The following is a 24250-nucleotide window of genomic DNA, read 5'->3' as shown; positions in this document are numbered from 1 at the left end:
TTTTGAATTTTTTTTGTGTGTGGCTATCCGGCACCAGGAATCGTCTAAAATCCATGGTGAGGCTCTTTGGGTATCGAGGTTTCTTCATTTGAATCCTTGGAATCTTTCGGTTTTCGGTTTTCGACATCCAAGCCGGCTCCCTTTCGTCCTTGGGCGGCTGGATGCCTTGGATGATCGCCGCATTTTGCCGCGTCTTGGCGTCCGGAAGGAATGTGTCAGGGAGCGAAGCAATTGCGTCAGAATAGATGCAGCTGAGCTCCTGGACCAGCTCGTCCCAAGTCCGGCACGACAGGCCCGTTGTGTAGTTGAGAGAGAGGGGATGGAAAACGTGGCCTTTGTCTGGGTGCAACCGGATGGAGAGCTCCGAGGGATTCAAGCCACCCAAACATCGAGAGATGGCAGCTTTCCGCTGCACAGAGGAAGACGAATACCCGAGTCTCTCTCACCTCGCGAAACCGTAGCCGCACTAAAATCTAACGGTTTGGATGGTATATTCTAAAATATCCTTTAATCCAACGGCTGTGATGTATCGCTCTTAACCTTTTATTTGTTTGTAGTTACCACTAATATAAACTGCGTTTAAAAGTTCAGTTAATTTAATAATAAAATAATAAAATAGTGTTCATGTTAGGGGGCGACCCTAACACCGTACTATTCTTAATTGAAAGTTGAGGCGGATGGGAATCGAACCCAGCAACCCTTCACAATAGAACATTACAGCGTGCATGCTATAACCACAAAGCCATGAACACTGGGAGATAACAAAATATTATTTCAGCACCTCTTATTTGAAAAACAAGATTTGGAATCTATCTGATTGTCCACGTGGACGACATCCAGGGGCTGCGAGGCCAGAGGATCCACGCGCGGATCCTGGAGAGCAGCTACTGGCCGAATCAATACCGTCTTCATCCGGCATGAAATCAAACATTTCTTTGGAGGTGGCCAAATCCCCCCTCTGCTATTCACTGCTGGAAGGGGAACCCATGGAACGTCCTGTCATTCTGGGCAGTAGATTCGTCCAGGACACCAGATCCTTGGCCGGCGTTTTTGCCCAAGCTCGATTTCGCTGCCACAATTTGCCCCTGCTGCGCGAGAGCCATTATCATCGAGTTCCATGGCGCTCTGAGACGCAATCAAACATAGACTCTCACTCTCGGATGCGGGATGCCGCCACATACGCGGTGACCATCGCGTTCCAGGAGACGATAATCGAACAAGATTGACGCCGCATCCATCGAATGCCCTGTTCTTGCTGCTCGCATTTGCCAGCGAAAGGGAATATCGCGCGATCCAAGAGCCTGAACCCGGCGCGGCGGCGTGGATCATTTGGGGGGATCGGCACGAGAGAAGATTTAGCTCCAGCAACGCTGCCGAGAGCGACTTTGCGGAGAAGAGAAATCCCTCGTTCATACAAAAAAATTTGATTGGGTCTCTGGCTGTGGGTTCGAACCTGTGACCTTGCCAATATATTTTTTTATTCTAGCCAGATATCCGGCCATCAGGTTCCCGTCCAAAGTCTACACTAATTGCTTCTTAACGTATACCATCATGTAAACAGCGGCGCAAGAGATTTTCGTTTTGTGGGCGCATGGCGCGCAGCGCGTTGCTGCTGTCAAGCTCAAGAAAGAAACCATTCTCTTCTCGATGGAATGAAACTCTCACTTTGTCCATGCTCTGGCGAGGCCATGGCAAACAAAACGGGTTGGATGGACTCTGCATCTCAATCTGAGCAAGCAGCTGATGCAGAAGCTACTTTTGAGAAACAAAGTATAAGTATGCTGCAACAAGAACCAGCAACATCCGTTTAAGATATTGTTCTGGAAGATGGCTTGTCTGAGCTCGAGTTTGATTTGATCCAGGCACCATGGTCCCGGGAATCTATTCTTCACTTGGTTGTCCAAGCTGGAGGTCCATAGGTTTGGATCCTTTCAAATCCTCGGGGCGTGAGACTCTGGAGCTCCAAGTTTTGATGCCTTCTCTTGGCAATAATATAATATATTGCTCTGAAACCGTGAAAGCTTACTCACCCGCAAACAAAACTCCAGGGTTGCACCAGAGATCCAATAAACCTGTGAGAGCCTTGACCAAGCTCAAACTCAATCAGCTCAGAGCCAGCTTTCTCAAAAGTTTCCAAAGAGCAGATGGCATAACACAAAAAACGTATACCAGGTCACCAACTCATCTCATCACACGTTGCGCTGTGGTCACTCCACGCCTTGGATGTTGATGAACTACAGGCCTCCATTTTATCTTGGAAAATGCTCGAGGCCAAAGGGTGGCGAAGATGAGGAATGAAGTGATCTGGACTGGACAAGAGTATAAACAAAATGAGCACGAGAAGAACCATACATACCGCGGAAAAGCAGTGCTTGTGCTTGTGAGCCTAGTTTGAAGATGTCTAAGACTGAGAAGAAAGACCATGCTGCTCGACTCATAGAGCACGCCCGGCAGCAGCACACCGCCCGGGTAAAGAGCCCCCTGGATCGAAAATGTGCAGCAGTAGCGTATAATGGCAATGGCGGTGGTTTTCCATGGCATCGTGCTTGAGCCTTGACGAGGAGGTGCCATCCAGCGAAGATTTGCAGGAAGGAGGAGCGATCTCCAGCGGTGGGCGCCTGGGCGAGAATGCGGTGAGCACAGATCTGGGAGGGGGAAGGCGCATCCACGAGGAAAATCGTCTCCAGCGGCCTCGAGGTTCCTTGCTAATCTGGTCATAGAAAGGTATGGAAAGTGCGGGCGCTGGAAATCTTCCAGAAGATGAAAGATCGAGGTTCTTTCTCGTGGAAGATTGCGATCGCGGCATTTGCCCTTGTTACTCTTTTTCGAGCATCCAGTTATTTCCCTTGGCAGCTATCAATGCCGATCCGCGCGCTAATCATCGCCGCGTTACGGTGCTCCGTTGGCGAGCATGCCATCGCCGAGATCTTCTTCTGCCAAGAACTGGACAGACACTTGCATCGGGTGGAACCAGGGCATTGCCGTGTGAGCTCGAGACTGGCATCCCAGCCTGATCGGCGCCACATCCCAATCGCCGCCCCAAGCTCCAATTACTACAACGACAAGCCAAAGATGGTGACGGTGTTATTGTCTCAGCTCCAGGATTGCGAGGAGATCAGACAGCAGGGGTATGGCCTCCTCCAAAGGCCGTGGTTGATTTACCCTCCAGCAGTAGTCTTTCAACCAGGCCTGGAGCGGGCCTTCTGCCAACTTAAGTCGAGGTTCCTGGTGTTTCTCACCATGTGTTTCTCACCTGGATCTCCGCCACATCGCCTTTGATAGCTGCAAGAATTCGATATCGACGAGCATTTGCCGAAAGAGCACCAGAACTTCTGGCATTTGCCTGCTGTGGGCAAATGCGTTCCAGAAGAAAACATTTCCATCTTCCATTTTGTGGAGGACACCCAAGGCATCCGCGGCGCGCCCGCACTTTCCATACATTTCCATGACGAAATTCGCGAGGAATCTATGACGATCAGAGCAGCGTCTCCTCCTCGTCGTCAAGAACAATGCGATGGAACCATTCGTTAACTACATGTAAGCTTCGTCCAAATAGCAAATGGCGCAAGGGCAGCGATAGCAGAGGTGACGCTGCCACCATTGGGCGACCTGGATAACGATACGCTGCTCCGCACTTTCGCTCGCATTCCAACAAGGAAGTTCCTCACCCGAGCAGCGCTTGTCTGCTGCGCTTGGCTGGATGATCCGGTCTGGCTCAAACCAAGACAAGCCTTCAAACAATACCTCGCAAAGCAAGCATCACAAGCATTGCTTTTGTGATTTAAAGCGGTATGTATATACTCTTGTCCAGATCGCTCAAGAACGCACAAGAGACTGTCTTGAGCTTCATTCCTCATCTTTGCCACCTTTCGATTTTCGCCAAGCGATGTGTCCGAGTGCAGTGCTTCGCGTAAGCTTGTGGGTGTGACTAGGCTAGTGGAGTCACGTTTTCATGTCCCTTACCACGCTCGCAGTGGCTTAACGTACCCAGGAGCAGTTGAGGGACTTCTTCGAACCTCGCAGATCCTTGTGTTGTATCATCGCCTCGCTTGCCATGCTTCTTCTCTTGTCAGCCATCAGCTATGCAGAGTCTAAACCTGCAAGCAGCTCTTGAGGAATTGTTTGCTCTCACCTGATGCTCGATCAAGGCTCTCACAACGTACTCTGGGACTAGACTACAGTGGATATCACTGATGCAACAAGCTTTAGGTTCTGAGTCTAAGTTAGTTGCACCAACTCAAAGATGTTCTGTTTTGTTTCATGGTTTTGAACATGGTTTTTCTATAGGAACAAGCATCAGACTGGAAGCTTTTGGGTGGTGTCTTGATGAATTAAGGGTTTCATCTTGCGAAGAAGAGAGAACCTTCAGCACTCTTGACATTTCCAGATGCCTTGCAACTCGAATCTCTTGGGCAGAACACACCGGTGCTCTTGAGGGGGGTGCCTGGATCAAATCAAACTGATGGGAAACATTCGCGTGCCAGCTGAGCGCCATGCCCAGAATTTCAAGAAACGATTCATGAAAGTAACAAACACGTTAACAAGCTATTAATGCATAATTTGGACGGGAACCTGTTGGCCGGATATCTGGCTAGAATAAAAACAATTATTGGCAAGGTCACAGGTTCGAACCCACAGCCAGAGACCCAATTAAATTTTACTTCGCTCGCGCAAGAATTTGCCGGTGGGTCTTTATGGAATTCGCTGGAGTGCTTGAGCAGCAGCAGCAGCCACGATGATCATGGTCAGTGTGTCGATCTAGCCCAGACTCTTCCTTTTGCTTTAAAGTCATGCTGGAACGCGTCTCAGCATTGCTCGCTTGAACGCCAACAGGTTTGGACGAGGAGAGGAGCTTAAACTTGCAGCCCGCGTGACTCGCAATGCAGCCTTGTCTACGAAAGTATCATTGCATTTCAGCTAGAGGGGGTGTCCAAGTTTGAATCCACCACTAGCTCCTCCTACATGCTTCGTCAAAATAGCGAATGGCCGAGGACTACTGACGACCTGGATAACGATACGCTGCTCCACACTTTCGAGCAGCGTTTGACTGCCGCGCTTGTGCCAATCTCATGTAAGAAAGAGTGGAGCTGAGCGAGAGCGTAGCCTTTCTTCTCTCTAGTTTCTCGCAGTGGCTTGACGTGGGTCCTTGCAGATCATTGTGTTGTATCATTCCACCGCTTGTCATGCTTCTTCTTTGCTCTCACCTGACGCTCGATCAAGGCTCTCACAGGCTGCAGTGAATAACAACGGAATCACTGGTGCATCAATCCTCAGGTTCTGAGTCTAATCAGTTGCACCAAATCAGGGATGTGCCTTGGGAGTGAGTATTTAATTTCATGGTCTTGAACATGGCCAGAGGATTTGATCTTGCAAAGAAGAGAGAAACAAATAAATACCCCAACCTCCACTCTTGACATTTCCAGATGCCTCTCAACTCTGCTCTTCAAGAGGGTGGTTGGATCAAATCAAACTTGCTCATTTTCCAGAAACTTTTCTTGTTCCGAGAAACAAATTTTGCTCCAAAAAAAATCTTGGAACCAAGAAGAGAGGCTTGGAAACGTTCGCGCGACCTTGCGCACGTGATTGATACGGAACAAGAAATCAGCACGCGTGAAGCGAAACACTTTAACAGGCTATTAATGTTTAATTTGGACGGGAACCTGTATCTGAGATTTATTGGCAAGGTCACAGGTTCGAATCCACAGCCAGAGAACCACCTAAAAACACTTTTTTCAAGTGTAGGCGATGTTGGAGTTTCTCCGCGATATTGGAATTTCCTTGTTTCTCCCTCCCGCAGGCTCGAGAGACAAAAAAGACAGTGGTCGATCTAGCCCAGAGAGAAAGGATCCTGGAATGTGTCTCTCGCTTGGAACGATAATAGATTTGGAGGAGGAACTTGCGCCTCGCGTGACTCGCAATGCAGCCTCGTTACGATCGCACAGAGTGCTGCAGACTGCCAAGGAAGAACACGAACGCTGAGCGGCACACTCTGCAAGCTGGAACGCCAGCTATAGCGGAGCAGAGACAGGACACGACCCTGGACATCGGTTTACCGATGCCCAAGAGTTTTGGCAACCTTTGAATGGCTGTGAGTCATGATCTCCAGCCCAGAGGACAGGTCCAACTAGCATCGGACTTTTCCCCACTCTTTCATTCTCCAGCGCTGAAATTTGGCTCGACACTGGCCTCGTCTAGCTTCCCAGATCTCCCCAGCAGATCCACCAAGCATCTTAAGTGTTCCATGATCGTGGACATGCTGTAGTCTTGGGCTATGGACGACAAGTAGTTCTCATCCCGAGATGACTGCAGGCAGAAGAGCTCGCTCTGATCACAGTAGCTTGCAAGATGCAAAGGAGGGAGAAGCGTTGCAAAATGTTTTGATTGGGTCTCTGGCTGTGGATTCGAACCTGTGACCTTGCCATCAGGTTCCCGTCCAAATCGGACACTAATTGCTTCTTAACGTATATCATACCTTCACCATAACGGCGCAAGCTCTCGCTCATTTCTAAGCATCCTTTCTAAACCCGTGGGAACGTTTTATAAGGCTGTCATCCTTTCTGCGGTTGTCAAGCTCAAGAAAGAAACCATTATGGAATGAAGATTTCACCACTGAATCCCTGGGATAACCTACCTTTTCTTCTTTTGAGAAACAAGGTTTCCCTGCATCCAACGACTGAATGTCCGAAGATGGCTTGGTTGAGCATTGAAGATTAAATTGATCCAGGCATGCTCTTGATTAGCAGCAAAGTTAAGAGTACAAGGCTGGAGGTACTTCTCTGTTCTTTCAAATCCTGGGGAGCTTGAGATTTCATCAAGGGGCTTTCTTGTCGTGTTCTATCCAAGTTTGATGCTTGTTCCTAGCAGCAACAAGAAAAAATCCATGAAATTTCAAGTCACACCCTGTGTGAAGAAGAGGGGGCAATGCATGGAAAGTACTCGGGGCCAAAAGGTGGCTGTCCACAACAAGAGTATTCAGAGCAAAAAGGGCGAAAGATGAACTGTGGGAAAGCAATGCTTTCACTACAACGTACATCCCTTGTGCCCTGCTGATCAATCCAAAAGCCACAACGCTGGTGGTAGTGCAGCAGCTCCTCCGTCCCGCGTTTAAATTCTACAAGCTCTTGCCAGGTGCAAGGTTCCATGGCCGTTTGCGACAAGAGAAATGCTGGTCACGTCTTTCGAACTGGAGCTACCTGAATTGGATGCCGTGGTTGGCTGCTTGCGAACAGTTAAGCTATCAATCACTGTGCCTCTTTTGTTATTTTATTCACTCCAATGGTGGTGATTTGCCAGGTCCCCCAGGAAGTAGAGACTATCGTCAAGGAGACCATCCATGGTTTTAATGCTTCTCATTTGCCTCCTCCAAAAGAGGGCGTCATTCGCATGGAAGCCAACGGTGGATTCATCCTCCAGAAGATTAGCGACGAGAAATGCTACATAAGGTACACTATTAGTTTTTTTTTTTTTTTTTGTTTTCTTCTTAAGATAGTCACTATTTCTTTTACAGAGCAGTAATACACCTGGACCTTAAGCTCGACCTTGTTCCGACATGGGTGATTAACTTCCTTGGGCGTCAAGTTGTGGGACACGGCTTCAGACTATACCTCAAGGTATATTTCTTTCCTTTTGGGAAAAATGTCTAAGCTTTGTGTGTTACAACAGACTGTTTCTTCTGTTAAAGAGAGCAAAGTGTTTCAAGAATGCATCAGGCAACAGCCACTCTACAGCCACATAACGTTACAGATGCTACCAAAATCGAGCCACGAAAATGGATACAAGAGTTGAGGTGCTTTTCATAAGAAGTATTCATAAGCTTCCTGCACAAGAGCATTTACATTTATAAACAATTTATAAACAAAGAGGAGCTTGAGGCCCACCGATACTCCTGAAAAGTCCGAACTTATTCATGAGACATATGCAAGGTGGGTTTATAAGATTTCTGTTGTTTTGCATGTCTAGAGAAATCTGCTGCAGTCAAGCTCAAGAAAGAAACCATTCTCTTCTCGATGGAATGAAACTCTCACTTGCTCCATGCTCTGGCGAGGCCATGGCAAACAAAATGGGCGGACTCTTCGTCTCAAGCTGACAAGCAGCTGATGCAAAGGCTACTTTTGAGAAACAAAGCGTAAGTATGCTGCAACAAGAACCAGCAACAGCCGTTTAAGGTATTGTCGTGGAAGATGGCTTGGCTGAGCTCGAGTTTGATTTGATCCAGGCACCCTGGTCCCATCTATTCTTCACTTGGTTGTCAAAGCTTGGAGGTCCATAGGTTTCGATCCTTTCAAATCCTGCTCCAACTTTTGATGCCTTTTCTTGGCAATAATATATTGCTCTGAAACCGTGAAAGCTTACTCACCTGCAAAAAAAACCGGTTGTACAAAGAGATCAGGAAGATCCTGGTGCCGTTCATGTGGATGTTGTGCTGCCATTTGAATGGAAATTCCGGGGTTGGTAAGCCTGCATTCGTCTGGTACTTCCGGTCATGATCTACGAGTCCAGAGCGACTGTTTTGATGTTCAAGGGTAACAAAGCTCAGGGTGGTGAATAGAGAAGACTTCCCTCAGGAGATTGTGCTGGACAGCAAAGTAGATACCATCTCATCGATCTGTGAGTGGACTTGGGGCGGATGGTTGGAAATAAAAACCCTTGTTGCTGCTTCATCACCAGACGAGTTCAATGTCAGAAAAGCCAAGCGGACAACGTTCACTCGCTATCTGCCTGCGTGGGAAAAGCAGGAGTGCGATGCTCTTGTGTCTTCTTGGAGGAAACGCGTGACAGACTACGAGAGTGGATCGGAAGAAGCCAAAGAGATAACGCAGAGAGTGAATGCTGCTGAAATGGCGTTTGAATGGTTTGGAGGTATCCCCTGGTTTCTTTGGGATGTAGAAGCAAACGGTCTGACTGTGGAAGCTTTCGAAAGGGATTGAAGCACCTGAGTATGGTTCTGACTCCTGATTTTGTCCTTCAAGCGTTTTGAGCGTTGGTGGTCCAGGAAACCAAGGTGCGCATCTTCATGCTCTCAAACATGCTCCTGGCGGCGCTCAAGTTGAAACTTGCGTGAGAGCTATCCAGCAGACAATGGTCTTGCGCAGGATCTCGTGAACATGCGAGGATCCACGGTACTGGATTCTTCTCCGGGATTTGACCGAAGCTGTTCTTCGTGAGGGCAACGACGCCTTGGATGGTCCTAATGATGGAAGTCGTTGCAATTCTTAGGATACTACTTTATCCATCACGAATAGCATCAATACAGTAATCACTTCGAAGCTTTTAAAATAGGATCTACATATTTTGTCTTGGTAATGGGAGATTTCACTTCCTGAACATAGTCGCTTCTATATATCAGGTGAAGCAAGATCTAACGTCCACATCTTGATTGATTTCATTTGCTGTTAAATCCATCCATTTTTTGAATTTTTTTTGTGTGTGGCTATCCGGCACCAGGAATCGTCTAAAATCCATGGTGAGGCTCTTTGGGTATCGAGGTTTCTTCATTTGAATCCTTGGAATCTTTCGGTTTTCGGTTTTCGACATCCAAGCCGGCTCCCTTTCGTCCTTGGGCGGCTGGATGCCTTGGATGATCGCCGCATTTTGCCGCGTCTTGGCGTCCGGAAGGAATGTGTCAGGGAGCGAAGCAATTGCGTCAGAATAGATGCAGCTGAGCTCCTGGACCAGCTCGTCCCAAGTCCGGCACGACAGGCCCGTTGTGTAGTTGAGAGAGAGGGGATGGAAAACGTGGCCTTTGTCTGGGTGCAACCGGATGGAGAGCTCCGAGGGATTCAAGCCACCCAAACATCGAGAGATGGCAGCTTTCCGCTGCACAGAGGAAGACGAATACCCGAGTCTCTCTCACCTCGCGAAACCGTAGCCGCACTAAAATCTAACGGTTTGGATGGTATATTCTAAGATATCCTTTAATCCAACGGCTGTGATGTATCGCTCTTAACCTTTTATTTGTTTGTAGTTACCACTAATATAAACTGCGTTTAAAAGTTCGGTTAATTTAATAATAAAATAATAAAATAGTGTTCATGTTAGGGGGCGACCCTAACACCGTACTATTCTTAATTGAAAGTCGAGGCGGATGGGAATCGAACCCAGCAACCCTTCACAATAGAACATTACAGCGTGCATGCTATAACCACAAAGCCATGAACACTGGGAGATAACAAAATATTATTTCAGCACCTCTTATTTGAAAAACAAGATTTGGAATCCATCTGATTGTCCACGTGGACGACATCCAGGGGCTGCGAGGCCAGAGGATCCACGCGCGGATCCTGGAGAGCAGCTACTGGCCGAATCAATACCGTCTTCATCCGGCATGAAATCAAAGATTTCTTCCTCTGCTATTCACTGCTGGAAGGGGAACCCATGGAACGTCCTGTCATTCTGGGCAGTAGATTCGTCCAGGACACCAGATCCTTGGCCGGCGTTTTTGCCCAAGCTCGATTTCGCTGCCACAATTTGCCCCTGCTGCGCGAGAGCCATTATCATCGAGTTCCATGGCGCTCTGAGACGCAATCAAACATAGACTCACACTCTCGGATGCGGGATGCCGCCACATACGCGGTGACCATCGCGTTCCAGGAGACGATAATCGAACAAGATTGACGCCGCATCGATCGAATGCCCTGTTCTTGCTGCTCGCATTTGCCAGCGAAAGGGAATATCGCGCGATCCAAGAGCCTGAACCGTGGATCATTCGGGGGGATCGGCACGAGAGAAGATTTAGCTCCAGCAACGCTGCCGAGAGCGACTTTGCGGAGAAGAGAAATCCCTCGTTCATACAAAAAAATTTGATTGGGTCTCTGGCTGTGGGTTCGAACCTGTGACCTTGCCAATATATTTTTTTATTCTAGCCAGATATCCGGCCATCAGGTTCCCGTCCAAAGTCTACACTAATTGCTTCTTAACGTATACCATAATGTAAACAGCGGCGCAAGAGATTTTCGTTTTGTGGGCGCATGGCGCGCAGCGCGTTGCTGCTGTCAAGCTCAAGAAAGAAACCATTCTCTTCTCGATGGAATGAAACTCTCACTTTCTCCATGCTCTGGCGAGGCCATGGCAAACAAAACGGGTTGGATGGACTCTGCAGCTCAATCTGAGCAAGCAGCTGATGCAGAAGCTATTTTTGAGAAACAAAGTATAAGTATGCTGCAACAAGAACCAGCAACATCCGTTTAAGATATTGTTCTGGAAGATGGCTTGTCTGAGCTCGAGTTTGATTTGATCCAGGCACCATGGTCCCGGGAATCTATTCTTCACTTGGTTGTCCAAGCTGGAGGTCCATAGGTTTGGATCCTTTCAAATCCTCGGGGCGTGAGACTCTGGAGCTCCAAGTTTTGATGCCTTCTCTTGGCAATAATATAATATATTGCTCTGAAACCGTGAAAGCTTACTCACCCGCAAACAAAACTCCAGGGTTGCACCAGAGATCCAATAAACCTGTGAGAGCCTTGACCAAGCTCAAACTCAATCAGCTCAGAGCCAGCTTTCTCAAAAGTTTCCAAAGAGCAGATGGCATAACACAAAAAACATATACCAGGTCACCAACTCATCTCATCACAAGTTGCGCTGTGGTCACTCCACGCCTTGGATGTTGATGAACTACAGGCCTCCATTTTATCTTGGAAAATGCTCGAGGCCAAAGGGTGGCGAAGATGAGGAATGAAGCGATCTGGACTGGACAAGAGTATAAACAAAATGAGCACGAGAAGAACCATACATACCGCGGAAAAGCAGTGCTTGTGCTTGTGAGCCTAGTTTGAAGATGTCTGAGACTGAGAAGAAAGACCATGCTGCTCGACTCATAGAGCACGCCCGGCAGCAGCACACCGCCCGGGTAAAGAGCCCCCTGGATCGAAAATGTGCAGCAGTAGCGTATAATGGCAATGGCGGTGGTTTTCCATGGCATCGTGCTTGAGCCTTGACGAGGAGGTGCCATCCAGCGAAGATTTGCAGGAAGGAGGAGCGATCTCCAGCGGTGGGCGCCTGGGCGAGAATGCGGTGAGCACAGATCTGGGAGGGGGAAGGCGCATCCACGAGGAAAATCGTCTCCAGCGGCCTCGAGGTTCCTTGCTAATCTGGTCATAGAAAGGTATGGAAAGTGCGGGCGCTGGAAATCTTCCAGAAGATGAAAGATCGAGGTTCTTTCTCGTGGAAGATTGCGATCGCGGCATTTGCCCTTGTTACTCTTTTCCGAGCATCCAGTTATTTCTCTTGGCAGCTATCAATGCCGATCCAGGGGAGATCCACGCGCTAATCATCGCCGCGTTACGGTGCTCCGTTGGCGAGCATGCCATCGCCGAGATCTTCTTCTGCCAAGAACTGGACAGACACTTGCATCGGGTGGAACCAGGGCATTGCCGTGTGAGCTCGAGACTGGCATCCCAATCGCCGCCCCAAGCTCCAATTACTACAACGACAAGCCAAAGATGGTGACGGTGTTATTGTCTCAGCTCCAGGATTGCGAGGAGATCAGACAGCAGGGGTATGGCCTCCTCCAAAGGCCGTGGTTGATTTACCCTCCAGCAGTAGTCTTTCAACCAGGCCTGGAGCGGGCCTTCTGCCAACTTAAGTCGAGGTTCCTGGTGTTTCTCACCTGGATCTCCGCCACATCGCCTTTGATAGCTGCAAGAATTCGATATCGACGAGCATTTGCCGAAAGAGCACCAGAACCTCTGGCATTTGCCTGCTGTGGGCAAATGCGTTCCAGAAGAAAACATTTCCATCTTCCATTTTGTGGAGGACACCCAAGGCATCCGCGGCGCGCCCGCACTTTCCATACATTTCCATGACGAAATTCGCGAGGAATCTATGACGATCAGAGCAGCGTCTCCTCCTCGTCGTCAAGAACAATGCGATGGAACCATTCGTTAACTACATGTAAGCTTCGTCCAAATAGCAAATGGCGCAAGGGCAGTGATAGCAGAGGTGACGCTGCCACCATTGGGCGACCTGGATAACGATACGCTGCTCCGCACTTTCGCTCGCATTCCAACAAGGAAGTTCCTCACCCGAGCAGCGCTTGTCTGCTGCGCTTGGCTGGATGATCCGGTCTGGCTCAAACCAAGACAAGCCTTCAAACAATACCTCGCAAAGCAAGCATCACAAGCATTGCTTTTGTGATTTAAAGCGGTATGTATATACTCTTGTCCAGATCGCTCAAGAACGCACAAGAGACTGTCTTGAGCTTCATTCCTCATCTTTGCCACCTTTCGATTTTCGCCAAGCGATGTGTCGAGTGCAGTGCTTCGCATAAGCTTGTGGGTGTGACTAGGCTAGTGGAGTCACGTTTTCATGTCCCTTACCACGCTCGCAGTGGCTTAACGTACCCAGGAGCAGTTGAGGGACTTCTTCGAACCTCGCAGATCCTTGTGTTGTATCATCGCCTCGCTTGCCATGCTTCTTCTCTTGTCAGCCATCAGCTATGCAGAGTCTAAACCTGCAAGCAGCTCTTGAGGAATTGTTTGCTCTCACCTGATGCTCGATCAAGGCTCTCACAACGTACTCTGGGACTAGACTACAGTGGATATCACTGATGCAACAAGCTTTAGGTTCTGAGTCTAAGTTAGTTGCACCAACTCAAAGATGTTCTGTTTTGTTTCATGGTTTTGAACATGGTTTTTCTATAGGAACAAGCATCAGACTGGAAGCTTTTGGGTGGTGTCTTGATGAATTAAGCTCCCCGAGGGTTTCATCTTGCGAAGAAGAGAGAAACAACTAACCCCAACCTTCAGCACTCTTGACATTTCCAGATGCCTTGCAACTCGAATCTCTTGGGCAGAACGCACCGGTGCTCTTGAGGGGGGTGCCTGGATCAAATCAAACTGATGGGAAACATTCGCGTGCCAGCTGAGCGCCATGCCCAGAATTTCAAGAAACGATTCATGAAAGTAACAAACACGTTAACAAGCTATTAATGCATAATTTGGACGGGAACCTGTTGGCCGGATATCTGGCTAGAATAAAAACAATTATTGGCAAGGTCACAGGTTCGAACCCACAGCCAGAGACCCAATTAAATTTTACTTCGCTCGCGCAAGAATTTGCCGGTGGGTCTTTATGGAATTCGCTGGAGTGCTTGAGCAGCAGCAGCAGCCACGATGATCATGGTCAGTGTGTCGATCTAGCCCAGACTCTTCCTTTTGCTTTAAAGTCATGCTGGAACGCGTCTCAGCATTGCTCGCTTGAACGCCAACAGGTTTGGACGAGGAGAGGAGCTTAAACTTGCAGCCCGCGTGACTCGCAATGCAGCCTTGTCTACGAAAGTATCATTGCATTTCAGCTAGAGGGGGTGTCCAAGTTTGAATCCACCACTAGCTCCTCCTACATGCTTCGTCAAAATAGCGAATGGCCGAGGACTACTGACGACCTGGATAACGATACGCTGCTCCACACTTTCGAGCAGCGTTTGACTGCCGCGCTTGTGCCAATCTCATGTAAGAAAGAGTGGAGCTGAGCGAGAGCGTAGCCTTTCTTCTCTCTAGTTTCTCGCAGTGGCTTGACGTGGGTCCTTGCAGATCATTGTGTTGTATCATTCCACCGCTTGTCATGCTTCTTCTTTGCTCTCACCTGACGCTCGATCAAGGCTCTCACAGGCTGCAGTGAATAACAACGGAATCACTGGTGCATCAATCCTCAGGTTCTGAGTCTAATCAGTTGCACCAAATCAGGGATGTGCCTTGGGAGTGAGTATTTAATTTCATGGTCTTGAACATGGCCAGAGGATTTGATCTTGCAAAGAAGAGAGAAACAAATAAATACCCCAACCTCCAGCACTCTTGACATTTCCAGATGCCTCTCAACTCTGCTCTTCAAGAGGGTGGTTGGATCAAATCAAACTTGCTCATTTTCCAGAAACTTTTCTTGTTCCGAGAAACAAATTTTGCTCCAAAAAAAATCCTGGAACCAAGAAGAGAGGCTTGGAAACGTTCGCGCGACCTTGCCCACGTGATTGATACGGAACAAGAAATCAGCACGCGTGCCATTCACTCAAAATCAAGAACAAGCGAAACACTTTAACAGGCTATTAATGTTTAATTTGGACGGGAACCTGTTGGCCGGATATCTGGCTAGAATAAAGAGATTTATTGGCAAGGTCACAGGTTCGAATCCACAGCCAGAGAACCACCTAAAAGCACTTTTTTCAAGTGTAGGCGATGTTGGAGTTTCTCCGTGATATTGGAATTTCCTTGTTTCTCCCTCCCGCAGGCTCGAGAGACAAAAAAGACAGTGGTCGATCTAGCCCAGAAAGAAGCGATCGATCTAGCCCAGAAAGAAGGGATCCTGGAATGTGTCTCTCGCTTGGAACGATAATAGTTTTGGAGGAGGAACTTGCGCCTCGCGTGACTCGCAATGCAGCCTTGTTACGATCGCACAGAGTGAGAACACGAACGCTGAGCGGCAAGCTATTGAGCGGAGCAGAGACAGGACACGACCCTGGACACCGGTTTGCCGATGCCCAAGAGTTTTGGCAACCTTCGAATGGCTGTGAGTCATGATAGAGGACAGGTCCAACTAATCATCGCCGCGTTACGATGCTCCATTGGCGATCGCCGAGATCGTCTTCTGCCAAGAACTGGACAGACACTTGCATCGGATGGAACCAGGGCATTGCCGTGTGAGCTCGAGACTGGCATCCCAGCCTGATCGGCGCCCCAATCGCCACCCCAAGCTCCAATTACTACAACGACAAGCCAAAGATGGTGACGGTGTTATTTTCTCGAGATCGACGCTCTGGACAGGATCATATTGATCCTGCCTGGTGATGGAAGTCGGGAGATCACTGGAAGATATCATACCGTCTATGAACGAAATGTAGCTATGCTCGTTTTCAGCTGCAAAGGAAAACGAAGCATGAAGAAAAATAGAAGATAAAAGAAGGAAAAGTACCTTTCAAAGGTGCGAGGCCTCTTTCCATCAAGTCGGAAGATCAAGCTCAGAACACGGCCCACTGGAGACTAAAGTCCTGAGCAACGTCTTGAGTCCACGAAAGAAATCCATCCGCGACGATACAAACCGGAGGACAGCTCTGTCTCTCCACCAGCTTGCCGATCAATCTCTCGAAAGCGCCGCGGAGCCTGTCCGTGGACATGATCGCCTCAAACACGTTGATAGTCTCGAGAGAAGGCATGTTGGCGTCGGGAAGCCCCACCATGTTGATGTGAACTCCGTGCTCCTGCAGCAGCGGCATTCGTCTCTCCCTCCGATCCGGAAATGGTTGTGCTCCGTGTTGACGAAAGTGATGAAAAATCCCAGCGATTCCAGCCGCCAGGAGAGATGCATCATCGGGATGATGTGGCCCAGCGATGGAAACGGGAATACCACCGCGTGCGGTCGATCGCCGCCTCCATTCCCGTCCATGTCCCGCAGATCATCGCTGGAGATACGAAATTAGCGGCGGCGCCGCGATCCTGCAAGAGCGCGAGCGAAATCTTTCAAGGAAATAGCTGTGGAGGGGAGATTTCGCTGCGGATCCATCTGGGACAGGCGATCGGGGATAGAATCGAGGAGAACTTACATCGATGCTGGCCGCATTTTGTCTTGATCGCACGCCCTGTTAGTCATAAATATAATCATCTTAGCATATTCTCGAAAACTCTCAGAAAGCATTATTCTCGAAAAGCATATCCTCTAACAAAGCTTCGAGACACATTACACACGCCTAGAAACGCAGAGCTTCTATCCGGGAAGAGAGCCATGGTTTGCAAGAGCTCGAGAGCTAGCTCGATCATTCCCGCGCGCCCCAGCGCATCGACGATGCTCTTGTAGTGATCCAGCCCCGCCGCGATCGAAAACTCTCCAGCCATCAACCGGAAGAACACCCGGCTGACTCTGGCTGCAAGCCGAGATGATGCTCACGAATACCACATCGTCGGGCTCCACTCCGACGGCGCTCATCGCCCGGAAGAGATCCAGCGCTCGCTCGCCCTGTCCGTGATGGGCGTACGCACAGATCATGGAGCTCCATGCGACCAAGTCGAGATCCTGCTCCGGTATGGACGAGCTCGGCCCGCTATACATGCGGAGCATCACGCTTGCTAGAGAAAGCCCGTGGGAATCGCCGCAAGCGATTGAATTGCTGAGGAACTTGTGGAGGATTCTTCCCTGCTCGAGTGATCCGGTGGTGGCGCAGGCGGTGAAGAGAGTGGTGAGAGTGCTGGGCTCTGATCATAGAGCTCCAAGATGCCGAGCTCCTCTTGGGCAAAAGATCAAACACTTCCCTCGATCCTCGATGTTACTGCACGCTTCCAAGAGGCTGTTCCAGGAGATCATGTCACGCTCTGGAGCGGTGTCAAACGATTTCCTTGCGTTATACAAATTCCCCCCTCTGGCAAATGCCACGATCATAGTATTCCACGAAACAATAGTCCACATTGGCATTCTCCAGAACTTCTCCAAGGTTGAAGCGATCAGACCTTGTTACGAGAAAGCATTCAAGAGCGCGTTCCACGACACTTCGTTCTTCAATGGCATCCCATTGCAAATATCTTTCAGCAAAAACCATGCCCTGCTTGGGCATTTGCAGCGAGCACCGCGTTTAGCGCAACGAGCATCGCCGTGGCCGACACCACATTGTGCTGCGGCATTCGCGACAAAACCTCGCGGCCCTCAATGCCGCCGCCAAGATCGCCCAAGAGAAGGCATTGGGCTGCTGGATTCGGCGGAACGCATCCGTCGCGTACATCTGCACGACGAGATTCGTCCATAGCCGCAGGCGACAATCTGCGAGTGAATCCTGGCTGCCGGATCCTTGCCGTGTGCAAGAGAGCAAAGCTGGGCGTAGATGTGCTCGCCGCTACGCGCTCTTCGCATCCATCAAGCTAGAGAATCCTAAATGCCCTAGCATATTCACTTAGTTTAAACGGAGCCGTCGGATATCTTGGGTTCGATCTTAGCCGTTGAGAATTCCGCGCTCGGCATCTCTTGGAAATCCTTCCGGCACGCATCGTGCAGATCCGCGGCTCTCTTCCGGATCGAATCGCTCTGCTCGCCACCGCCCATCACCGCGCTTACGGCGCGCAGCGGTGAAGATTTCTTTGGAGAAATCTCCACGACGACCCTTTGTGAGCTTCACGCCCACCTCCACGACGTACTTGACGTTGGCCTTTTGCTCCGCGAAGCAAGACTGGCAGATCGTCGGCACTCCAGCGCAAATGCTCTCAAACGTGGACAGTGAGAGAGGAACGCCGCGGTTGATCCATGGCGGAGGACCTGGAGTTGCGGCGCCCAGCGAACGACGAGGCCTAGATCGCGCGCCCTGTCAAGGAATCTTGCGTGTTCTTCCTCTCCCATGTCCGAGACGAGATCCGGGCAAGGCACCCAATCGAGCAGGACTTCCAGCTGCGAGAAATTCATCGCCCCTATGCTGCCAAAGGAGATAGAGCACGGATCGTGGCGGCTGGCGATCGAGCCAATCGAGGCAGCTGAGATACTTGGTCTGTCTGGGAAACGAATACGAGGTACTCGAAGCTCTCATTTCGGACAGGTCACAGGGGTCACAGGTGTGGCGGAAGCTCCCGCCGATAGAGAATCTACGCGAGGGACGAGCAAAGATTGTTGCATGGTCCGGCATGGTTCTCGTGTGGACTTTGGCACCAGGCAAGTGCTGGTCACCTTCGAGAGATCTCATCTTTAAGCTCGACGTCGGTGGTGCTAACTGGACGTGGGACGTGATTCCGGCCCAAAAGTCCAGTAACTGGTTCGACGCCATCGCTTTCAGTGGCAAGATATACTCGACTTGGGAGAACAGGGCATCTCCCTACAGCCTCCATGCTCCTGTCAAGCTGGACGTCAGAGTATTTGGTATGAAGGTGGACGCGTGGAACACTATTGGAAAGTGGAATTTTTCCAACGTTGCGGTGGCGCTCTCGCCGGCTGGCGACGAGAACTTGTATGGTCTACAGTGGCACAAGGAGACAGTGGAACTTATGCGCTACGATGCTGCGTCGAGTGCGTGCGTGGAAGCCGTAAGAGGAGATACCAAGGTAGACAGAGCACAGGAACTCGACGCTCACGGTAGTGAGTGGTGATTGCTTTGAAGCTCCGGTGAAGCTGGGAAGCAATGCCATCACCTACGGTTACCTCGATGGCAACGCTATACACTGGTATAACTCGGCAGTGCAAAAGACTTGGGTGGCGATTGCAGAGAACAGGCCCGAAGAAGCAGCGAGATTCAATTTTTATTTTTTATCCGGGGCGTCCTTTACGCAGGCTCGACGTCGATTCATCCGAAGAAAACTAAATGCTGCAAGATTTTCAAAGGAAAGCAGAAGGATGGTGTGGGAACCAGTTGCTGGCTTTCCCATGACGATCACTTGCTTCACACGGATGACTTAAGTATGAGTATGTGCCTGTTTCTTCGATGCGATTGATCCTTTGTCTCGGTTTTTCCACCGCAGCACTCTGAAAATCACAAGGAACAAGACATGAGAAACAGTACAAGAAAAAGAGGACAAACTTACATTAGTATAGCAGCGGCAAAGTATAACGCGCTCTAAGGCGGACGATCTGTGAGTGCGTTGTGAGCTCTTCCTTGATCTGCGTTTGCTTGCCGTTTTGTAACACTCGGTTTCAGGATAGGAGCGATATGAGCGATGGCTGCTCCAAGCGATCTCATTCCCGGTCTCTGCGATGAGCTTGCTCTTGAGAACATCCTATCGAGGTTTGTGCCGAGCAGTCTCCAACTCCTGGAGAGCTCTAATGGACAGCACTCTTCAATACGACGCTCATCTCCTTTAACACCACTCACAACTTCGAGCTCCCGCTCCTCCCAAGACCTCCACTCGTAGGTGCTACAAGAAATATAAATTTCAGATAGCAAGCCATGTTATGTTACTTCAAAAACGTCGTTCAAACAAAGAGCGCCCTACTTTCAACTCTCCAGGAGCGCCATCTCATTGCCCCTGCCTTCTGGAGCTTCTTGGGCGGTCTTGTCTGCCACTTTGGCTTCAACCATGTCCAGGAACATCCTTCCCAGACGTACAGACTTTGCCCTGTCTGGAGCAAGCACGGCTTCCCGCAGGTACCAGTCCTTGAAATCGTCCCAAAACTCCATGCCAGGCCGAGGATAGTAGGGATCATTGTCAAAGAAGCTGTGCACGAGTGCGTCCACATTGTCGTTGTGAGGCTTGCACTGGTTGAAATCAAAGCAGGAAAACCCGGGCTCGGAGAAGCTCCTCAGCTCGTCGCCACCTACGACAAACTCGATGTCACGACCATCCAGTCCTGGAAAAGAAGGGAAATGTAAAAAAGCAGGAATGAAAAATAAAGTAAAGCTGAGACACCTGCGAGATGATGGATCCTGGCGAGAAGTCTACCCATGTCTTGGGCCAGTGACTCAACCGGCAGCCCCAGCTCCTTGCAACGATTGGCATCCAGCGGAAAGTTGTTGGCGTTGAAGAATCGAGAAACCATGCGCTGGGGTTTTGCACCCAAGTAGATCCGTGCGATGAAGGGCTTGGAGTAGTCGGAGTGGAGCGAGGGGAAGAACTTGGCCCTGATGGAATCCGCAAGAGCCGGTGGGACGGGCCAGACTCGCTGCATCGTGTACGCAGCTGGTATATTTGGCAGGAGCGACGAATCCATTCGCAGGCGCTCCCCCAGTGATGCAAGAGACGGGAAGAATTCCATGGCCTTGGGCACCAGAAAGAGATTTCCGGCGCACTCGCACGCCCTGCTTACCTTCCGGTGATTCTCAAACTCTTCGAGCAGGTCGGGAATGCGACTGACATCCGCCAAGCACTTAATCGCAAGGTTGTTGCGCGATTGCCATACGTAGACTGTGGCAAAGCTCCCTGCTCCCAAGCGCACGACCTCAGTAGCCTCTTGCGTCATTCTCTCCTAGGGTTTTCCAGGCGAGATTGACACCCTTAAATGTTTGCGACTGACCATTTTAGGAACCTTTTCCACTTTCCTATATCAGGTAGGTCTTTCGGAAAAGTTTGAAAGATTTATTTCTGGCGCTGTCATCAAGTTTTTCGTAGCTTCTTGTGTTCTTCAAACTTGATTCCAGGCCTAGAAGGCTGTGACAGAATCGCCTTCTCGTGCTGCTGAATTTCGCCGCTTCCGGATGCCTCCTCGACATTTGCAGTAAGCAGTAGATCGTCCAGGCCGAGTACCTAATAGCCAGCTGCTGCCATCAGAGATGCTTGCGGCCTTACCTGCGAGCGATGGGGTGCAATGCCGATCTTTCTGTCGGGATGGTATTGCAGCTACTGATCGCCAAAGCATATCTGCGCCGAAATACACAAGCGCTCCTGGAAAAATGCATTGAAAGTTTACCCTGAAGTAAACGTAGAGTGGCTTATCTTGTTTGGTGCAGAGAGGACATCTCTTTCAGAGATCCAGTAAACTCCTTTCACAGACTTGGGAACTACAAGTTTATTGTACAGGTGGTAGAATGCTTTTCAAGTCGATCTAGGCCGTGGAAACGGCCTAGATCTCACCACCACGCTCCTAGTTCCACAGCAAGACGCAGCGCTCCCCCAATCCTCACGTCCGCGTCCTTTCACTCCCTCCCAGCGTCTTGGAGCTCAGCCACATCGCTAGCCCGCCGAACACGAGCCAACTCTTAGCCGTTCTAGACGCTCTCGAGGAGGCCGACTCGGGACTCGGTGGCGGACCAGATAGAGCGGTTAGCTCTAGGCCTCGAATCGAGCCATTCCTGTGGGTGATGAGGCGAGTCTGAAGCTAACTTCTGAGGATGTCGTCGTGAGGACAAAGTCGCAGGGACTGGTGATATCCTGCGCACCGCAGCTTCAAGTTCTCAAGCATCCTTCCGTTGAAGGCTTTCGAACACACTGGGTGGAATTCCACCTTAGAAGCCGTGTGCAGTGGAGTTCCTTTGCTGTGCTGGCCTTGCTTCGCCGAGCAACATCTCAACTGTAAGATCATCGTCGGCGACTGGAAGGTCGGGCCGAGCTTTTTCCGAGGCTCCTGTCACGGTGTGGCGAGCAAGGAGGTGGTTCATCAAGTGATCAGGCGGCTCATGGTGGAAGATCCTGGAAAAGAAATCAGGAAAAGAGCCATAGAACTTAGAAATGAAATTAGAAGTACCGTGACAGAAGGTGGCTCATCCGATAGGAACTTGTCCGCCTTTGTTGACTTGATCTCAAAACGATTGGTATAGTTAAGTCGAAGGAACATGGCTGCCAGAGCGGTATACCGCCATGCCAGTAGACAGGCTAGTAGAAAAAAAAGCTGGATCGCATCTCAGACTTCATAGCCTCTGCAAACTCTTCGAAACTTTTTCGTGGAAGTCCCCCGGCCATCAATGCAGTCCTTGCGGCGCCTCTCAAGGAGCCAATCCTTCGCCTGATCTGCCTACCTTGGTCTCCCTCCAACACCGCCCTCACCACCCTTTCAACTTCTGACTTGTCCACCAAACCATTTGCTGCGAATTCCATCCGCAGTGCGTCACGAAAGCTCCCAATGAAGGATGTTTGAGCACGCGAGCCGGAGCCGATGGAATCACGAGACTGCGGCCTATAACTTTCTCCGTGAAAGCGTTTCGAACGTCAGCTGACACAGTCTGGACCGACTCGTTCCGTATCACCCACAAAAACTGGAAGGAGCAACCTTCCAATCCCCGAGCGACCTGTTCCAGCTGCCGTTCAGATGAGCGATGCTGCCAAACGAGACATACACCACCGAAAGAGCTCTTGTCTGTCTAGCCAGTCTATACACCGGTCGTCTTCCACAGAATCATCGATGGTCATCTCGATATGTCGCTGATATCTAAGAAGAGAACCGGAGCAACTGGAAGGAGGACCCGTCCTTGCATGGCCCGGAGCACAGAGCCGTGAAAGTACTGGCAAAGATCCAGTCGGCTTGCTTCACACGTTGTATCCTCTCGATTCTGTGGGGTATCGCCTCCTCCAAAGCCGTGGTTGATGTGTCCATACTTACCCTCCAGCAGTAGTCTTTCAACCAGGCCTGTTCTGCCTACTTAAGTCGAGGTTCCCGGTGTTTCTCACCATGTGTTTCTCACCGGTGTTTGTCGCGCATGGATCTCCGCCACATCGCCATTGACAGCTGCAAGAATTCGATCGACGAGCATTTGCCGAAAGAGCACCAGAACTTCCGGCATTTCCCTGCTGTGGGCAAATGCGTTCCAGAAGAAAACAATTCCATCTTCCATTTTGTGGAAGACACCCAAGGCATCCGCGGCGCGCCTGCACTTTCCATACATTTCCATGACGAAATTCGCGAGGAATCTATGACGATCGGAGCAGCGTCTCCTCCTCGTCGTCAAGAACAATGCGATGGAACCATTCATTAACTACATGTAAGCTTCGTCAAAATAGCAAATGGCGCAAGGACAGCGATAGCAGAGGACGCTACCACCATTGGCGACCTGGATAACAATACGCTGCTCTGCACTTTCGCTCGCATTCCAACAAGGAAGCTCCTCACCCGAGCAGCGCTTGTCTGCCGCGCTTGGCTGGATGATTCGGTCCGGCTCAATCCAAGACAAGCCTTCAAACAATACCTCGTAAAGTAAGCATTGCTTTTGTGATTTAAGGTGGTATGTATGGTTCTTGTCGTGCTCTTTGCTTATACTCTTGACTAGATTGCTCAAGAACGCACAAGAGACTGTCTTGAGCTTGATTTCTCATCTTCGCCACCTTTCGATTTTCACTGAGGGATGTGTCGAGTGCATTGCGTTCTCCTAAGCTTGTGGTTGTGACTAGGCTAGCGGAGTTACGCTTTAAACCTTCTCCTTGTCCCTTACGACGCTCGCAGTGGCTTAACGTACCCAGGAGCCTTCTTCGAACATCGCAGATCCTTGTCCCCTCGCTTGTCATGCTTTTTCTTTTATCTGGCACCAGCTATCAATCTCTTCTGAAACTTGAGAAATTGTTGCCTTTTTCTGCTCTCACCTGATTCTCGATCAAGGCTCTCACATAGAATACAGTGAAAGAAAAGAATCACTGATGCAACAAGAGTTTTGCGAGTGAGTATTTAAATTCATGGTTTTGAATATGGTTTTTCTTTAGGAACATGCATCAAATTGGTGAATTAAGCTCCCCGAGGATTTCATCTTGCAAAGAAGAGAGAAACAATTACCCCAACTTCCAGCACTCAGATGCCTTGCAACTCGAATCTCTTGGGTAGAACGCACCGGTGCTCTTCAAGAGGGTGCCTGGATCAAATCAAACTTATTTGTTCCGCAAAACAAAGTTTGAGCAACCATCCACCAATACAAATCCTGGAACCATGACCGAGGAGAGAGGCTTGTAAC

General features: G+C 49.8%; 4 protein-coding genes and 2 long non-coding RNA genes across 8 annotated transcripts; 2 read left to right on the top strand and 4 right to left on the bottom strand.

Annotated features, from left to right (window-relative positions):
• Window positions 1-613: 613 nt before the first annotated feature.
• On the bottom strand, window positions 614-10813 carry LOC112342181. 3 transcript variants are annotated; one of them, XM_024663607.1, is made up of 2 exons: window positions 10690-10813; window positions 614-1301 (listed from the first exon to the last, which is right to left on the bottom strand). In XM_024663607.1, exons 1-2 carry the CDS (start codon window positions 10787-10789, stop codon window positions 1000-1002), a joined length of 402 nt encoding a protein of 133 aa, XP_024519375.1. In that variant the 5' UTR covers window positions 10790-10813; the 3' UTR covers window positions 614-999. The 3 variants fall into 3 exon arrangements, with proteins under 3 accessions (XP_024519375.1, XP_024519376.1, XP_024519377.1); XM_024663608.1 differs by lacking the exon at window positions 614-1301 and adding an exon at window positions 10021-10476 and having other exon boundaries at window positions 10541-10813; XM_024663609.1 differs by lacking the exon at window positions 614-1301 and adding an exon at window positions 10021-10473 and having other exon boundaries at window positions 10541-10813.
• Window positions 4719-5489, top strand: LOC112342182. Its single transcript, XR_002990853.1, has 2 exons — window positions 4719-5071; window positions 5153-5489. It is a non-coding gene; the product is annotated as an uncharacterized LOC112342182 (long non-coding RNA).
• A 99-nt stretch (window positions 10814-10912) lies between the features above and the next one.
• Window positions 10913-12181, bottom strand: LOC112342186. The gene is made up of 4 exons (XM_024663614.1): window positions 11733-12181; window positions 11554-11685; window positions 11407-11458; window positions 10913-11128 (listed from the first exon to the last, which is right to left on the bottom strand). The coding sequence occupies exons 1-4, from the start codon at window positions 12092-12094 to the stop codon at window positions 10913-10915; spliced, it is 762 nt and encodes a 253-aa protein (XP_024519382.1). The 5' UTR covers window positions 12095-12181.
• A 1910-nt stretch (window positions 12182-14091) lies between these two features.
• On the top strand, window positions 14092-14865 carry LOC112342199. Its single transcript, XR_002990863.1, has 2 exons — window positions 14092-14444; window positions 14526-14865. It is a non-coding gene; the product is annotated as an uncharacterized LOC112342199 (long non-coding RNA).
• A 540-nt stretch (window positions 14866-15405) lies between these two features.
• LOC112342197 lies at window positions 15406-16496 on the bottom strand. The gene is made up of 2 exons (XM_024663632.1): window positions 15898-16496; window positions 15406-15842 (listed from the first exon to the last, which is right to left on the bottom strand). Exons 1-2 carry the CDS (start codon window positions 15923-15925, stop codon window positions 15538-15540), a joined length of 333 nt encoding a protein of 110 aa, XP_024519400.1. The 5' UTR covers window positions 15926-16496; the 3' UTR covers window positions 15406-15537.
• A 3148-nt stretch (window positions 16497-19644) lies between these two features.
• LOC112342192 lies at window positions 19645-20867 on the bottom strand. Its single transcript, XM_024663623.1, has 2 exons — window positions 20292-20867; window positions 19645-20232 (listed from the first exon to the last, which is right to left on the bottom strand). Exons 1-2 carry the CDS (start codon window positions 20839-20841, stop codon window positions 19880-19882), a joined length of 903 nt encoding a protein of 300 aa, XP_024519391.1. The 5' UTR covers window positions 20842-20867; the 3' UTR covers window positions 19645-19879.
• Between the last annotated feature and the right edge of the window lie 3383 nt (window positions 20868-24250).

Source organism: Selaginella moellendorffii, unplaced genomic scaffold (genome assembly GCF_000143415.4).
Source record: "Selaginella moellendorffii unplaced genomic scaffold, v1.0 SELMOscaffold_101, whole genome shotgun sequence".
Taxonomy (NCBI): Eukaryota; Viridiplantae; Streptophyta; class Lycopodiopsida; order Selaginellales; family Selaginellaceae; genus Selaginella; species Selaginella moellendorffii.
This window is presented reverse-complemented; position numbering and strand designations above follow the sequence as displayed.

Coding starts and splice junctions, on each gene's coding strand:
- LOC112342181 (XM_024663607.1), bottom strand. CDS start 10,789: ATGAACGAGGGATTTCTCTTCTCCGCAAAGTCGCTCTCGGCAGCGTTG. Junction 1,302..10,689: donor CCGAATGATCCACGGTTCAG/GCTCTTGGATCG, acceptor CGCCGGGTTCAG/GCTCTTGGATCGCGCGATAT.
- LOC112342186 (XM_024663614.1), bottom strand. CDS start 12,094: ATGACCAGATTAGCAAGGAACCTCGAGGCCGCTGGAGACGATTTTCCT. Junction 11,686..11,732: donor ACAAGCACTGCTTTTCCGCG/GTATGTATGGTT, acceptor ACTCTTGTCCAG/TCCAGATCGCTTCATTCCTC. Junction 11,129..11,406: donor CCCTGGAGTTTTGTTTGCGG/GTGAGTAAGCTT, acceptor TCTCAAAAATAG/CTTCTGCATCAGCTGCTTGC.
- LOC112342197 (XM_024663632.1), bottom strand. CDS start 15,925: ATGGAAAGAGGCCTCGCACCTTTGAAAG. Junction 15,843..15,897: donor AGGCCTCGCACCTTTGAAAG/GTACTTTTCCTT, acceptor TTTCCTTTGCAG/CTGAAAACGAGCATAGCTAC.
- LOC112342192 (XM_024663623.1), bottom strand. CDS start 20,841: ATGACGCAAGAGGCTACTGAGGTCGTGCGCTTGGGAGCAGGGAGCTTT. Junction 20,233..20,291: donor CAGGATCCATCATCTCGCAG/GTGTCTCAGCTT, acceptor CTTCTTTTCCAG/GACTGGATGGTCGTGACATC.